Genomic DNA, 17545 nt, shown 5'->3' on the forward strand with positions numbered 1-17545 from the left:
CTCACAAAGAAAAGTGCTTTATGGCACTGAACAGAGGGAGAGCAGCTTTTACAATTTATTGTAATAGCGGATGGTGGAACAAGTGAAAGGTTGATGGTAAAATCACATCCAACATTCCATCTAACAGCCCCTTTAAAGTCTAACCGAACTTAATTTCTTCCCAAAGGACTCAAAATCTTGGATCTGTGATTTCTTTCACTTTTATTTCTCTTGTTACCTTTAGGGCATAAGAAATTTTTCTGAAGTGTGAGGCAGAATCAATACTGCAATATCAAGTGAACCTCTGTTAAACATCCAGCTGTATTTTCCCTGACCAGCAATTTTGGGTGTTCATTGTGAGGAGGTGAAAAGCGATCAGGTTTCTGAAAGTTACTGTAGACATCAGTTAAATTTGAATTGTAGTCCAAAATTGGTAGTTCGCAAATAAAATCAAAGCACAAAAACTACCCTTCCATGTTACTGGCTTCATCACAGGTTAATATGACATCACTATCCCTGAACCTGTTATTGTCACAGTGACACTGCTGTGCTCAATCTACGGCACTGCTGTCCTACTAAATCTTAAACTTGTCTCTGTGCACGTCCAGATCCTCAAAGTCCAGATGGTTTACACTTGATGTAAAAATGGTGACACTGACAGGAAGCATTGAATTAGCTGACTTTGGCTTGTCTGCAAGCTACATCAGCCTGGAGATAATCTATCTGGACCATTAGCTTCGCTGACACACTTGACTTCATCTAATTCCCTGACACTAGGGATTGACCAGAGCAGATAACATCTGATGTCTTTGTGTTATTAATTGTGGATTACCTTATGTGGCCCTACTGTTGACTCATTTGAATCCTCTCTAATATTATTTCTTATCACTTTGTGATTTATCACTGGCTGGGTTTGGCCCACGGCTTTACGTTGATTCTTTCAGGTTCACTATTGATTTACATATTCATGAGGAGAAGGTTCATTGCAACCCACAGATGAAGCTGCCAGATGCTCCTTTGATACAAGAAAGTGCTTTAATTATGGCAAATTAGATATTTTTGACATTCAAACCTTGGAGGATGGTTAACAAGATACTTATCCATAACATATAAAAAAATAACAAGCTTTTAATTTCAGCCTTCAGTAGCTTCAAAGGTTAAGACTTAGGCTATAGCAGTGGCAGTTTTATTTTTATTACAGTAAGATTTTTTTATTTGATAAAGACTGTATTCTGCATTAAAATGAGAAATAGTGGGGGCAGAATGAAATACACAATGTACTTAATTATCATACTTTAAACAGGGCTTGGAATAAGACCACTAACATTATACAGCATGATTTACAAATTGGTTTGCATATTAGGTTTTATGTCAACAAAAAGATACAGCTACTCTGCTTGGAGTTCACATGCATAGCAGGAATGTGTTGTGTAGCACCTGCTTCACCAAGTCTGCAACAAAATCGAAAGGCACGTGAGTGTCTAGGGGGTTGCTTTCACTGTTTTATGATGAAATTTACATCATCTAAGACTGTTAAATACTTGTGAACATTGCAAAACATAACAGTAATATAACAACGCCTTAGTGTCAAAATAGAAAACGTATTGAATATGCAGACTCCAAATTGACTGGATTGCTTTACTTCTCCTTGACACCTTCAACTTTTCTTCTCACTGGTAAATATGGGAAGTGAGAAGACCTGTCAGGTTAGTGGTAGGAAAGAATCTAGTTTTGAAGAAACTGCAACTCGTGAACTTACCTTAATAAGGAGATACCTGCATTTTACTGCAATATACAGCAAAACATTAATATTCCTGTCTCTAGAGAAGAATCAAGGATCCCATAAATGTGCCAGGAACATGTGAGTATTTCTTCCATATGCAGCTGTAATAATAATAAAATGAAGGTTTATGTCCTAACCCCACAACAGCACAAGCTGAACAACTGTTAAAAACATGCTGACAAATATGGGTATTTTCTCACACTGTCAGCTGGAATGCTCTCTAACATAAACATAAAAATTCTCAAACAGCATTCAGTAAGCTGACAGACATAAATCCATGAATCTTTTCAACCAGCTGATGAAATTTTAATTGACAATCAGTGTCTGATGGTTAGGCTTTTGTCTGAGCCAGTGTGGGTATCCGCCTTCCTTTTTGGCACCAAGCTGTGACTACTAGTGTCTGATAAGAAAAACCACAGACTAAAACAACTGCTTCCAATAGCAAACTTGATACTGATATCATTACAATTTAATGATTTGATGCAATTAATTTTTGAGAAGGAGACAGAAAAAGAACACACAGAAAGTTTGACACATTTTGGCTCAGTCAAATAGGAGCAAGCGTGACTATAAGCTCTCACCTTTCTGAGTGGGGAAATAAACAGTGATAATGGAAAAACAACAAAAAAATACAATTACTGAACATGCATTCAAATAAACTGTATTTGGATATTTGAAATACCTATTTATCTACCCATTTTACAGCATAAAGCAGTCATTTAAATATTTACTACAACTATTTATTCCAACCACAAGACTGTAAAATACCTATGGAACAGTTATTACAGTTATAATAAATGTCAGAAACAGATTTTTATGTTTTGAAACAATTGTTTTAACAATTATACAGTTTCTCCTTTTGAGCAGCACAGAGAGACTAATGCACATGAGGCACCCTAAACTATTACAGTGCTCTCCTTACTGGGCTAGTGAAGAATACTATAAATCAGGTATAATTATTTCAGAATGCTGCTGTACAAGCACCGACTAAAAACAAACGGAGAGTATACAATAAACCAATTTTCGAGAGTTCATACCAGTTCCCTGTTAGCTTTCTCACTGATTTGAAATAGTCCTTTAATATTTTATGATGGCGGTAGATGGTGGTAATGTGTGCCATAGAATATCGATGATAAATACTTTTAATTGATAGACCACAAAGCCCTCTCAGATCCTCTTGTTCCTCTCTTTTTTTTTGCTGATCCTAAAAGCACAACTGAAACCTTTGATGATGCTCTATGCAGCCATTACACTCCAAACTACTGGAGCAGCCTTCCTGAGGATATGAGAGAAACTAAAGAGATTGGTATTTATATATACTGACTATTTAATCTGGCTTTAATGAAGTGTCTTGTTGCTTTTAAAATATTTGAAATCACTTCTGCCAAGGAGCTTGTTTTCATTGATGTTTGTCTGTCTGATGGTCATTCTGTTCGTATGGATAGAAAAATTGAACAGGGTGACTTTTTACGAAACTTGGTAAAGAGATGGAAGGATGAAAGAAGATCTCACTAAGTTTAGTGCAGGTCTGGGATCAGTTTGAAGTTTTTCCATTATTATTATTATTATTATTATTTTTTTTTTTTTGCATAATTCAGCCACATAAACATCTTTTGAACAGGTAGGTCAACTACTCAGTGTCCAGGGCCTGACAAACTTTAATCTCTACCTTTAGATCACAAAGGCCTAGAAACCAGTCTGCAACCCCCTGGCAACCTTTGTTACTAGAGAAAAATGTGCAATGCCCAACTGGATGGTGAGTAGTTGCTGACCTGTCTGCAAATGCTTGCCAACTACTCACATGAAACTTGTAAAGGCGGGATTCAAACGTAAAAGTAAAAGTTCAATTGAATTCAATTTTCTTTATATTACAATATAAAGCACCTGGCAACAGTGGGAAGGAAAAACTCCTTTTTAACAGAACCAGGCACCTTGAGGGGCAGCCATCTCCTGTGGCTGGTTTGGGGTGAGGAGAGGGAGAAGAAGAAAAAAAAAAACTCAGTGCATCATTGGAACCCCCCAGCAGCTTAGGCCTATTGCAGAGTAACTAAAGGATCGCTCATGGTCACCCTAACTATAAATTTCATCAAAAAGGAAAGTTTTAAGCCTAGTCTTAAAAATAGAGTGTTTCTGTCTCCCAAATACAAACTGGGAGCTGGTTCCACAGAAGAGGGGCCTGAAAGCTGAAGGCTCTGCCTCCCATTCTACTTCTAAATATCCTAGGAACCACAACTAAGGCTGCAGTCTGAGAGAAAAGTGCTCTATTGGGGTGATATGGCACTACGAGGTCTATAAGATAAGATCGGGCCTGAGTATTCAAGACCTTGTTTCTGAGGAGAAAGATTTTAAATTCAATTCTGGATTTAACAGGGAGCCAGTGAAGAGAAGCCAATATGGGCGAAATCTGCTCTCTCTTTCTAGTCCCTGTCAATACTCTAGCTGCGGCATTTGGGATCAGTTGAAGGCTTTTCAGGGAGCTTTTAGGACAGCCTGATAATAATGAATTGCAACAGTCCAGCCTAGAAGTAATAAATGTATGAACTAGTTTTTCAAAACCACTCTGAGACAGGATGCAGTCTCACATATCTGTTTAATATGCACATTGAAGGACATATTCTAGTCAAAAATGACTCCAAGATTTCTCACAGTGTTACTGGAGGCCAAATGCCATGTAATGCCATCCAGGGAAAGTATCTGGTTGGACATCATGTTTCTAAGATTTGTAGGGTCAAGTAAAATAACATTAGTTTTATCTGAATTTAGAAGCAGTACATTAGAGGTCATTCAAGCCTTTACCATTTTTAAGGCAATTAACTAATTAATTGGTGTGTATCATCTGGCTGCATAGTTGTGCTTTACCACTGCAACCAACATATTTCAAAATGTGCAACTTTAATTCGAAGGTTTCCTTCTTTTCACAGTTTCACTACCTCTCTGTGAGTAGTTTGTGAGTGTTTGCAGACAAGTTGACATCTTCCATGCAAACTACAGGCGACCATGGCAACCTGCTAGCAACCAAAGCAATTGCAACAAGGTTTAAGGCGCAATGATGTATACATCTTAGGGATAAATTTCACCCAAGCTTCTGCAACTACTGGCCAACCAGTCAGGGAATACTCAATTTTCTTTAGCGACCAGCGGTTGCCAGGGGGTCACTGATAGGTCTCTAGACTGTGTGACTGGGGTCTTAAACAACTAATGGATGGTTTACAGTGGTTCATGTTAAGGATGATTTAAAAAATAAATCATCTAAAGTTTTAGAATGTGAAAGTGTGTTACAGAGTTTTGATGCACTATTGTGAGCTGATGTTTGATGTTCTTAAAATATTCAGATGAATGATTTGAATGTTTGATCAGAGCATTGACTTTGGTGCAGGTTTGCATTCTCTGAGTGCCCTTCTGGCTGTTTGTTTGCTTTTTAAAAAAAATTTAGCACATAATGTTTATCTTGCTCAAAATCCCCTTTTATTATTGTTACTGTTATAACATTTACTTATCTTTTACTGTTTTGTTATTCAAATCATTTTACTATGTTTTATGTTTTATTAAGTTCTTCCCCCCCAATCGCTCTCATCTGTTATTTCATTTATATTTTACAATTTACTTTGTTTTATTTCTGGCAATTTAATTATGAGCTAGCACACAGTCTAACAAAACTCAAGGACCATTTTGTGCATTGGCAACTCCCTTATAAATGATTCTGACTAGCTTCTGCAGTGAAAGCATAGTCAAAGTATTGGTACTTATTTTGTCAAGTAGTAAATACTTCTGCCACTTTTTAAAAGCTTCTGTTCTTAATAGCAGTAGCAATAGTATAGGGAATTGCAGTCAAGACATTTCAAGGAACTGTGGACTATTATCCATGAAGCCTTTTCTTCACTTTGGTTCTGTTAGCTTCTCATGATGCTGATTCTCATTTCCAACACACAATGCCAACCTTAGAGCCTTGCACTCTTGCTATAGTGTCACTGTTCAAGAAATGGCACAGAAAGAGAGAAGTTGCCATTCAACTTATATGTACACCATGTCCTACCTGAAGGCTTTTACAGCATTCACTCTTGTGAGTTGGTATTTTTCAAGAATGTAAGAATCCCCATCAGGAAGAGAGAGAGCAATTTAATGCACTCAGTACATGGAGGTTAGAGAGTATTGTCCCTAATTCTGTAGCTTGTACTGTATGCGAGCAATATCCCGTTTCTTTGTAAGCCATACACATAAATTGGATACAGTGGGTTTAGACTACTTTAAATTCTTACAACTATTGCACCCTTCATTGTCCAGAATTCGATTTAATAGGGTGGGGTAGAGCAGATCTGAAAGTTGCTGTATTCGACTTACGTGGATGAAAACACTGCTTGGCCTCAAGGGGGAAGGCTCAGTTGACTTAAACGCTGCACTTTTACTGCAACAGCTTCTTCAATTCACTGAATTCTTTTGAAGTAGAGCTGCAGTTCCAGATTGAACAAAGAACTTTTGACTAGATGGAGAACCAAAGACAGAGGCATACAGGAGACAGACAGAAAATGTCTCTGTTGTGTAAGGATGGCTGTGGGGCTGTACACAAACTGTCTCTCGCTGTTCTGACAATGCAACAGAGGTTTATGTTTCTGTCAGTTCCTCCCTCAGTGGATTCCATAAGATTTCATTCTTGTTTATGTTTAACTTTAACATTTAAATTTTAAATAATAAGCTTTGGTTATAAAGAGGTTAACATAGTTGTAATTAAAAATGCATTGCATTAGCAAGTGTTAAATAAACAAAATACTAGTGAAACAAATCAAGGGGGATTCTTAAAACAAAAAGGAGTGACCAGCAAAGCGCCCTGATTGCAGAGAAAGGTGCTGCTCTAAAACAGCTTTCTTGTTCTTTTGCATGTGCCCCCTTAGAGAGAAAAGTCCAATACACAAGAAATAAAATATGTTCTTGGAAAATATATGAAGAGCTAAGGAGAAAAGGAAAACTTTTCTTTTTCTGCTTGAATGTCATACATTAGCGTGCTCGATAGTCAAAGAAACTGCCTTTTAAAGAGCTGAAATGTTTGTTCAGCCAGGTTACAATTATCACTATTGCAACTTGTTTCATCAGAAAAGCTGACCTCTCTGGCACCTCGATCTCATTTCAGCATCTTAGAACAGAGGTAATTCCAACTGTGCAGTAATAGGAGAGAATTGTTTTGTTAATGCATTCACTGTGTTCTCTGAACGACCTGCAGCAATCTGCCTTCTAGTTCCTGCTCTCCAAATTCATAAAATCTGCTTATTAGAATTCTGCCACAAGTCCAGCTGTATTCCTTGAAGCCATTAGTGGTTGTTGAAAATGGTTTGGGCTGGCCTCAGCATCAATTGTAATGACAAGGACAGGGTGCCAAGGAGAATCAATGCTTCTCTGTGGCTCAAGAATTAAACTGTAACAGCAAGACTGCTCCCATTGAATGCCGGACTCCCGTCTTTTTCAACCACTTAATTGATCAAGGTTTTATTTATCTTGTCACAAGATGTTAACCTAATTTGTTTTCCATTTGCTCACAAAGCACCTTCATTGAACAGCCATGTTAACAATACAGCTGTATGTCTTTCTCAGTATTGAACACAGTTAAGATATTGTGATTTTAGAGGACACTTATAAAATGTTTAGAACTCATGAACATAACATAATATCGATGTTAATATTTCCCACTACATGTGTACATAGTAGGATTTTCTTTGGGGACTATTATTCTGTTTGTATTAATACAGCTGAGTGAGTAGCTGAAATGAATCCCTCTCCCTTTGTTCTTTATGAACAAAGCAGCGGTGCATCATGCACATGTTTTCTTTTTTTTTTTGCTCTCCAACTATGCAAAGATGTAATTGGGTGATATCTTTTACTGCAATACCTCCTGCATGCATTTCCATTACATTTCTGTCATAAAATACCCTCCTCACTGTTGTCAACTTAAATGGAATGTCAATACTTTGTGTGTGGAATGGGGAGCGTGGAAATGGGCTTAACACTGGGACCCATAAACATAAAGTTTAATGCCACCACCAAAGAAAGGGCCAATCACAACATAGCTTTGCAAATCAAAGAATAATAATCACATAATTTCTCACATAGCCTTCTCAATGGTTTAATATAAATAACTTAGTAGCACCCTCTTGTGTGCTTTCATTTCTAATCATCACCAATTTCTTTCCATCTTGCCCCCGAACAATTTGCCTCTTCACCCTCCAAAGACTGTTGTATATCTTTTTTCTGTTTTTTAAATTATATATATATATATATATATATATATATATATATATATATATATATATATATATATATATATATATATATATATATATATATATATATATATATATATATATATATATACATATATACTAAATCTAATTATTTTGTTTAAAAAAGTGGTTGAATTGTAGAATAAGAGACAACACTACTCAGCTGATGTCAATCTGATGTCCAGAGGGGAATTCCCGACATAGGGACACTTTATGGGCTCATTTGCATTACTAGAGCTCCAACTGTAAGTCAGCAGGCTGCTAAGAAGGAGGCTGCCATGCCAGCATAGGGGTGATTACAGCTATAATATATTAACCACTAGTGAGCAATTTTCAAAGACAAGTCAGATGATACTGTGATTGATTATACTTTGTTGTAAGTGAATCTTACCACGTGCTAATTCTCATATATTATTCTACAGTTTGGTCTCCAATTGCCAGTTTTTTAGGTGTCCTATTCATCTCATGAAATAGATTTTTAATTACAATTTTACATCAAATCTCCTTATGTACCTATGTGAAATACAAATTGTTTTGATATTTTGAAGTGATTAGTTAATAAATAAACAAGTAAATTGCTAAATTAATAAATACTGCTTGAAGACATGCTTGAATAAGTCATCTGCGAACTGTAATGCATGATGTGTCATACCATCTTCATAAGTCTTGCTAGTCAAAAGATAAACATCATGTACTTCTCTTAGCAGTACACACACACACACAAAACTTGTTGAGAAATTAATGTTGTCTTGTGATGTCAAGGAAGAGTGCATACAGTGGAATCTCCAAGGTAATTAAACAGAATTAAAGGTCTGCTGTGACTGGAAAAGCTTGGCAGGAATAGACTAATGGTAAAGCTAATTAAGGTGTGTTTTATCCCCCTAATGAAACTCATCTTCTCAGCCCACAGTATAGAGGCAAGTTCAAAAGAATAGCTTTACAAGTCCAGGGAGACTTTTAGCAATATGTTGTTATTCTTACCTGTGCATGTTGCTCATTAAAAAGCATTTTCATTGGGTTTACCAATGTAAAAACACTAGCTTTTAATTGATGAACCATAAAACCCCCCACCAGTTCCTCTGGGTGTTCCCATTTAGTTATTCCAAAAATACACAAGACCTTTGCAACTTACATCTTTAACTTTTAAACGCAATGGCCACTACATAGTTTTTTTTTCATTTTGACAGATGTCTTATAAATATATAGATTCTACCTCCAAAAGAACAAAACCAAGATCTCACATTGTAAGCGCATTCCTCCCAAATAATACAATACCTCAAGCCACCTCAGCAACTAACAAATGAAGCCAGCATCAAAGTGCCAACTGCAGTTCCTTGAGGTTAACTCCATAAGTGTCTCAATCCCCACAGACTCCTTTGATAAAATGCCTGACTTTAGAGTAAATAGATGTTTAAATATTTCTACATGAAAATGATTTTGGTCTCCATAGCAAGTTTCCCCCTTCATAACAACTGCATAACAAGGTGAATATTTTTTAATACTCACCCATTTAAGTTTTATTAATGCTTAAAATAAGGGATGCCACCACACTGACAGACAGTAAAGCCACAGGTACAGTATGTGTAGCTGCATGCTGTCTGCTATGCATCACCTCAAGTAAAAAGAGTCTCTGAACTGGATCTCTCGACCATGTTTGTGATGTTGGTGGACCAACTTTTTTTCTTTTTTTTTTATAGCTATATAAAACAAATACTGTGCCTTGCTCAGTGGGTAATTGTACTAAAAGCCCACGTCTGTAAAATCATAGAATTTTATTTTCACATTGCTTAGCATTAATCATCAGGTATCTTTGTGACACACCCATAGCATCCTAAACACACATGCTTGTGTTAGTAATCCACCTTTTCATTAAAATATAATATAATAATCACCTTATAGACGTGTTTTCATTTTTCATGATGGCACATAGGATATTATACTGTTTTGTGCCAATCAGTCTAGAAGGAAAAAATAAGATACATTTTTTTTTTTCATGACTACTTTTGTGCCAGCTGCATTACTATTAATTATTGGCATACAAGAAATCTTTAACATTTTTATCCAAAGATGTTAGGCAGCGGCTCTTGATGTATTGTTAAAATACTCCTCCTGTCCATCAAAGATCAAGAGTGGTATTCTGTTGAATTCAGCAAGGGTTTCTCTGAGAAACACAGAGAGAAACCCTCCCTCATATTCCCTCGAGAAGATGAGGGAGGGAAGTACATACAATATATTCACTTGTGATGATCGCTGCATCTCCCATACACCGGGATCTTTATTTTCTTATGAGGGCCTTTACTGGTCATGGCAGATGAGCAGTGTGACCCATGGCAACAAATAATGCATTCGTCAACTGCTTTTTCAGTGCAACATGGTTGCGCACCTCACCTCTAGTCATAAATTACAGAAAAGCAGCTACAACAGGCTGCTGTAATGTGTCGCTGGATTAACTTAGTGTTTCTTTCAAATTGCTGGAATCCTGCAAATATGAGACTTTCTCTCAGTCATGTTAACCTTCGTCTCTTCAGCTTTACTACCCATTCATTAAATTGTAAGCAAATACATTTTCCCTTCAAAGATCATCATCAGTATCACTATGTGCCATTTACCAGTTTATCTTTAGAGATAATGTTGTTTTATCTGTTTTCATAGATTTCAATGATTTGACAGTGAGAATCATAAGTCCAGTTATTAATTTTAATTGTAAATTCAGGAAAATTAGCACACCACTAAACTGCAGCATTCAACGTGCAGTATAAAGAATAAATTATAAACGGAAGAGAAGACTCCTTACTTTGTGATCTTTTACTTCAACATTTTGATCTAACACACAGGTATTCGAAAGTCTATTGAAACCTAATGTTACTGCCAGCACTTAATCAATCTAAATAACCTGCTTTATTCATGCACCTTATTTTTGTTGTCAGTGTTGACAGAATCACACACTGCAACCAAGAGTTTACCACAATCAGTCTGACTATATCGAGTGAAAAATGATCAATTATAATGTTGCCAACTCTCACTTCCCCTCTCTCTGTCACTTATCACACTGGTGATAAATGGCTAGGTACTAATAAATAATCTCACATTCTGGGCGGTTTATGGAGAAGGACAGCCATTAATTAGAGTGACAGACAAGCAGAATATATTACGAAGGTGCATAATGAAATAGAGGTTCTAAGTATTGCTGTACCCTGCTCGCCCATTTCCATATCATTTTCAAATAATTGGAAGAATTTGTGAGGGAACTACTGTTAGAAAAAGTTTGTTGTTTTTAACACTACAGTCGAAGCAGCATCAACACAAGTGTACACAATGCTAGTTTATTTACCCAGCAACACTAAAAGATTCATACTGTTAACTTAAAAGTTTAAAAGTAACTAAAAGTTCATGTTAACCACTAGCTACTAATTAACTGCTTGCTTAAAGGTACGATATTTCTGGGAAAATACTTCAGTATTAGAAAATCTGTTGTGTAAATTTATAGCTCATTTTGAAAATGAATGATGAAAATGATCTCTCTTATTTCATAATGGTGACACATCTAATCAAATCAAATCAAATCAAGGTTTATTTGTCACATACCTGGTCATACACAGTACAACTGGCAGTGAAATGCTTTTGTGACTGCTCTGCCACCCTGATTACAAAACTACAGAATAGTTAAAAAATATATTATACAGAAATAGAATGTATTTAAAAGTATAAGTATATAAACATTAGAAAAATTAAAAATATAATAAAAAAGAACAAATTAAGTTAAGTAAACATTAACAATATAATTACAAGGGGCAATTTAAAGTGAACCAGTGTGTAAAGCGACAGTAGTGCAGATGCTACATAATTCTATACAGATGTGATAATAATAAATGCACAAGTACGCAATGTGAGGCAAGGTTTCTGTCCAAATTGGTAACCCATATACAGCATTACTATACAGACTGCAACCCCAAAGTTGCATTAACACAGCAGATCAGATAGTTATTTATCTGTTTAAAATATATATTTAAAATACATTAAATATAATTTAAGAAATGTTTGCAATGATTTCACTGCTTGTGAAATCATTGGGTTGTGTGTGTGTGTGTATGTGTGTGTGTGTGTGTGTGTGGGGGGGGGGGGCAAAAGGTGCCAAAAGAGGAATTAAAAAAAAAAATCTGAGGTTCTCATAATTCATGCATGAACGGGATAAGCTACACTCACATGCACTGACTGGTAACTGGCTCACAGGAACGCAAGATTTGCACAATAAGCAGACATGGTAAAATCATATAACAATTATTTTCAGGTGCTACAACACCGTCAATACCTACCAGTTCCCACATCTTTGATTCCAGATGTTTTTGTTTGTTGGTTTGCTTTTTTCTAAAATAAATTAAAAAAAATTCTATCAAAACATGATACCGCTGTTGGTGATAAACGTTTGCCTTCTGCGCTTTCTGCTAGAAAGCCGTTCTGACAGAAATGCTTTAAGAAGTTAGATGAGGTTGTGTCAGAAGTGACAAAGGTCTTGAAATGCAGAGGTTGTGGTGGATGGATGGGTCAGATTAAAACTTTTATCCAGGAAACATGACTTAATTTCTCATGTATAACCAACAGTGACATAACTTTCACAATTAGTTACATCGGCCAAGGATGTGATGTTTTTGGTAGCGTTTGCATGCATGTCATTCTCTCTGTAAACATGACAGCTCGAAAAATTTTGAATGAATTCTGATAATATTTTGATGGGGTGTAGAGTGAGGTCATGTTAACAGTCCATTAAAGTATAAAGATTTAAGATATCATGTGACCTCTGACCTCTCCTTCAAGGTCAAGAGATTGATCTGAAGGTATAATAATGATCTATAGAGCTAGTTGTTAAAACAGTGTTTCTTACTGCCATTGTCTGTATTAAAAACATATAGGGCATATAGGGAATGATATATGGGGATTCTAAATATCACGTTATTTTGAACCTCTGACCTCTTCTTCAAGGTCAAATAAGGTCAAACTTTCATATAATGTCTTTTATCTTTAAAACTATGCAAAAAAATCTATTGCCTTTGTTTGTATTGGCAACATTTAGGAAATGATGCTGTATATGGGGATTCTAAATATCACATTATAGTTTACATCCAAATATCATGTCACATTTGATCTCTGACCTCGCTTTTGCATATCACATCTATCTTTCAGAATCAGAATCAGAATCAGAAGGTTTTTTGCCACATGGGTGAACAGGTTCACAGCATTAGGAAATTGCTGCGGTACTTCGTGCTTACATAAAAACAAAAAAGTATAAAAACTGTAAGACAATATTACAAATATACAAATTACAAATATACAGAGATATTAGAAAACTATAACTATAACACAATATTACAAAATATACAGTGCAGAGAATAATTAAAAGATAAAAGAATGTAAACTAGAATCCAGTAATATGTACATGACAGTGCAGTGATCAGTGCAAACAGACATATTTCTTTCATATTGTCCCCCAAACACATTATATTTATAAAGGAAGTATTGTCAAGAGAAAGACAATGAGCCGCATTTTCAGTTAGAAATATACTGTAGTATAATGTTATATAATAAGCTCAAGTTATTTATGTCCACTTGTTTACAAATCAATACCTATTAGCCATTACCTACTCCTACATAATGTCTGTGTAATCAAAGTATCTGTCATGTTACCCGTATCTGATTCTTACTGCACTACAATTAAAGTATGTTTAAAAAGAAAAAAAAAAAACAAAGAAAGCAAAATGATTATATGCAAAATACAATACTAACCCTCAAATGTAAAGAGAGAGTGAGCTGCCTTGGTGGAGGTGTCCTTTTTTTGTTTTGTTTTTTTTGGCTGAGTGGTGGGTACTAACATTGTTATTACACTCTCCAAGGCATACAACTGCATCTTGGTCCATGTTTAACTTTGCCCACAAATGTAAAATCCCATTTCTCACAAATTCCTTATTAAAGCGATATTCATGCACATCAGGATTATCTAAGGTCATTAAAGAAAAACGTAGATCGAGTTATGGGGATGTACCTTAAACCAAGCACGAGGATGTAATGCTGACAGTGATTTGACATTTGCAGGACAAAAGCACAGTGAACTAGCAAATTTCAGACTGCAGGTAAAGTAACTTGGAAATGTGAAAGAACCACTGATGCTAATGAACTTAATCCAAGTTAAGTATGGCTCCAGTTTGTGTTCAAAACTCATGCGTTTTCAGCATGTACTTTCTGACATGTCCAATTATCTCTGAATTGCCTTTACACAAAGACACGCCTGATTGGTGACATTTTAGTTGTTTTCACTTCTCCATGCTTCGCACAAATCTGTTTCAGATTTGACATCACACTGTCTTTATGAAGAACTAGCAGGTTAGAGATTTTTTAATGACTCTTCCTGCTGCAGCAGACATTTGTGTTCTTGCATCTCCCTCAAGTAATATTTGGAAAAGTTCAGTGCATGTGGGAGATCTTTTGACCTGCAAATAATATTCGCTGATGACAATGTTCCAAAAAAAAAAAAGTAAGCTTAATTATGCTATGTATTAATATGTTGTGGATATGACTCTTAAGACAAGATGATGTATCTACCCAACTCTGTATACAGTCCCTTATATTCTGTAAGTAACTATATGACTATAGATGAACTCTTTGGTTAATATTCAGAATGTGTGTCTAGTGTGTGTGTGTGTGTGTGTGTGTGTGGTAGTTGTTTACTTGTTTATGACATTTGATTATGATTATTTGTGTGAGTCAAGCTATGCAGGCAGTTTTATGCCAAGAACAGCAGACAGTCTGACGGGCTCACTGGCATGCTGCCATTCATCATAGATGAGCCTAGCTCCTAAAAAGTCTCCACCTGTGTTGCATAGCTAAATAAAGCTGTGAAAAGTTAATACATTGGTAGCCAAGTTATAAACAGATATCTCAGAATAAGTGCATGTGAGTTAACAGAGACAGCAAACTGTCTTAAGTAAGCAGGCTTGGCTAACAATGTGGCCTTTGCTGATAAGAAGCACAAGTTGGATGCTGTGGTTCGGCTACCCAGATAACCCATTTCCTCTTTTCTCTCTGCTTCTGCTCTGTGTTGTTGGTCATCTGGAAGTCAGTTAAAGACAGTGATTTATGCCTGGGACTTCATGCGGCATAGCCTCATTACACACAGCCATTTTGAGAATCAGCAGATAATTACAGTATACATCATAGAGCTCATGGGGCCCAGCAGATTCAGACCATTCCACTAGCCTGTCATTTAGGGTAGAGGGCCTCAGGAAAAAGTGGATAAAAACAGGATTCTAACCTTGTTTGCTCTTCATTTTATAGAAATTTGTGTTAAAAATGTATTGTATATGTTGAAATTACATTTTTTTTAATTGCTCTGCTACAGATAGTCATTAGTATTCCTCTACCTCCATGATGGTGACAGCTATTTTGGGTTGTCTGACTGTCCCATTCTTCACTCAACATTAACTGATTCTGTTTGGGAGGTTGAAGGTTACTCTGACAGTTCCAAAGGAACTGGAGGTTTTCTGAACTCTATAATTCATTAACACTACAAGTATGACAGCATTCAACCCAAATATCAAGGATAAACTTCACTGTGACGGTATAATGTTTTGAAACTAGACTTTTCTGGCAGTTCTTCAGTATCATTACCTAGGAGCAGAAGCTCATATTTAGTCAAATGATCTGAACTGAAGTGAAGTGAATTAATGACATTTAGATTTGGTGCTCACCTTGAATCGGTGGTGGGCTGTGATGCCGGGGGAAACAAGCACATTTTAGAGTTTGTAATTTCATTGCAGGGGCATACATTTGAAGCATCTTTTCTACTAACTACAACTATCAATCATAAATAGCTTTATTGGCGAAACACTCAACATATTTCCTTTAGTTCCTTCTTTACTACATATATGACTCTGGACAGACATGGATGCAAACTGAACTTGACTCGCTGGTGGAGACACACAGCAAGACCTGTTTGTTAATGGTATATCTGTGTTCAGTGACGTAAAGGTGGTACTGAGTCAAGATAATTTGAGCGGGAAAATTAATTTATACAATGATTAGTGTGTGATAAGTACTGTGCTTTATTTATTTTATTTTATTTTTTACTGTGTTTAATTAGCCTATATTGGGGTTTGTGGACTCTTAAAACTTTCTTTGTCTACTATTTGTATAAATGACAACAATCCAAAACTATACAGCAAGTAATTATTTTTTTCTTTTCTTTTTTTTTTTTAATCTTCCATGAAGGGAACATTAACTCGTGCCCGAACTGAACTGAACCCTGAATATCTGGACCTTCGTCCTCGAGCTGAGCTGAACCCTGAATATTGGACCCCTTGCACCCCTTTAGTGAGTACTGATGGTCCCATTTCTACTAATCGATCACTGTAGTTTCACTTCATACAATCATTTTTTTTTAATAAACTAATTATTTTGTGTTCCATTCTTACTTCAAAAATTGAAGTAACGTATGAAAGTCTGTTATGGTGATGATTTTCTCATTCATGTCTCCATCCTCGTTTAGGCATGTTTCTTTGTGAGACACTGCAGTGAAATAGATTGCAGTTTATTCATATTTTCTCCTTATTCTCTATATAATGCTTAAATATGTTTTGCCTCTGAGTAACAGTGACATATTGTACTTACAACATCATTAAATACAGGGCCTAATGTGATGCTAATATTCATGCCATTTTTACTTGAGTAATAAGTATTTGTCTCATTACCTCCATGCTTGGAAAACACAGTGCTTGATAGTCATCTGGGGGTTGGAGGAGGTTGGCTTGTGTTGCTTTGCTTGCACAGTTGTGAATCTTAATGATGTCAGTTTTTCTTACTGTTATCAACCACACTATATCAACATGGAGCAGGGGGTTTTGCAAACTTGGACTCTAACCATATTCTGCCTCCATTGCAATCTGCAGTGCAAAGTTTATTTATTTTTGTCCTGTTTTGACGCAGGAATAATTTGCTGCCTTTAAATTCCTTACTCATCACTGTTTATTACACACAGCGGTAGTTAGAGATCCAGTAGAATCTGCTCTATTGCTCTCTCTATTGCATCTTTTTTTTTGACCATACATACAGTATGTACCGCCATTCTACAAATTGACTGTGACAGATTTTTTTTTTCCCTCTAGTTTCATGATCATTTTACATTGATGTGCTGTGGACTTAACACTTTTCTTTTTAAAGATAAACTCTAACGAAGATATAATACATTTATTTATTTATGTATTTAATTATTTATTTAGCAGTAATGTTGTTCACAATAGTTGCACTCTTTTTCTTTGCATTAAATATTTATTGCAAGCTGTTCACCCTTGGGGTCCACCATCAGCAAATGGGAAAAGATAACAAGGTGTTGGTATAAACACAATGAGGTCTCTCTTACCTGAACTCCCCTGGGTGGGAATCAAGTCCTGTGGTACACCACTGTGTTGCACCGATTCTAGTAGACAGAATCAGCACAGTCAACAGTTAGAACAAATTTTATTACCATGAAACT

At 36.0% G+C, this 17545-nt stretch overlaps 1 protein-coding gene across 1 annotated transcript in view; it reads left to right on the plus strand.

The window, feature by feature from the left end:
- Positions 1 to 17545, plus strand: part of pcdh9 (protocadherin 9) — a 207436-nt gene that overhangs the window by 44764 nt on the left and 145127 nt on the right. Inside the window, exon 3 of the mRNA XM_030725274.1 lies at positions 16285 to 16386. Within this exon, the coding sequence (XP_030581134.1) occupies positions 16285 to 16386 (102 nt within the window). The remainder of the gene's footprint in view (positions 1 to 16284; positions 16387 to 17545) is intronic.

The sequence above is a fragment of the Archocentrus centrarchus genome, chromosome 3, assembly GCF_007364275.1.
Source record: "Archocentrus centrarchus isolate MPI-CPG fArcCen1 chromosome 3, fArcCen1, whole genome shotgun sequence".
NCBI lineage: Eukaryota > Metazoa > Chordata > Actinopteri > Cichliformes > Cichlidae > Archocentrus > Archocentrus centrarchus.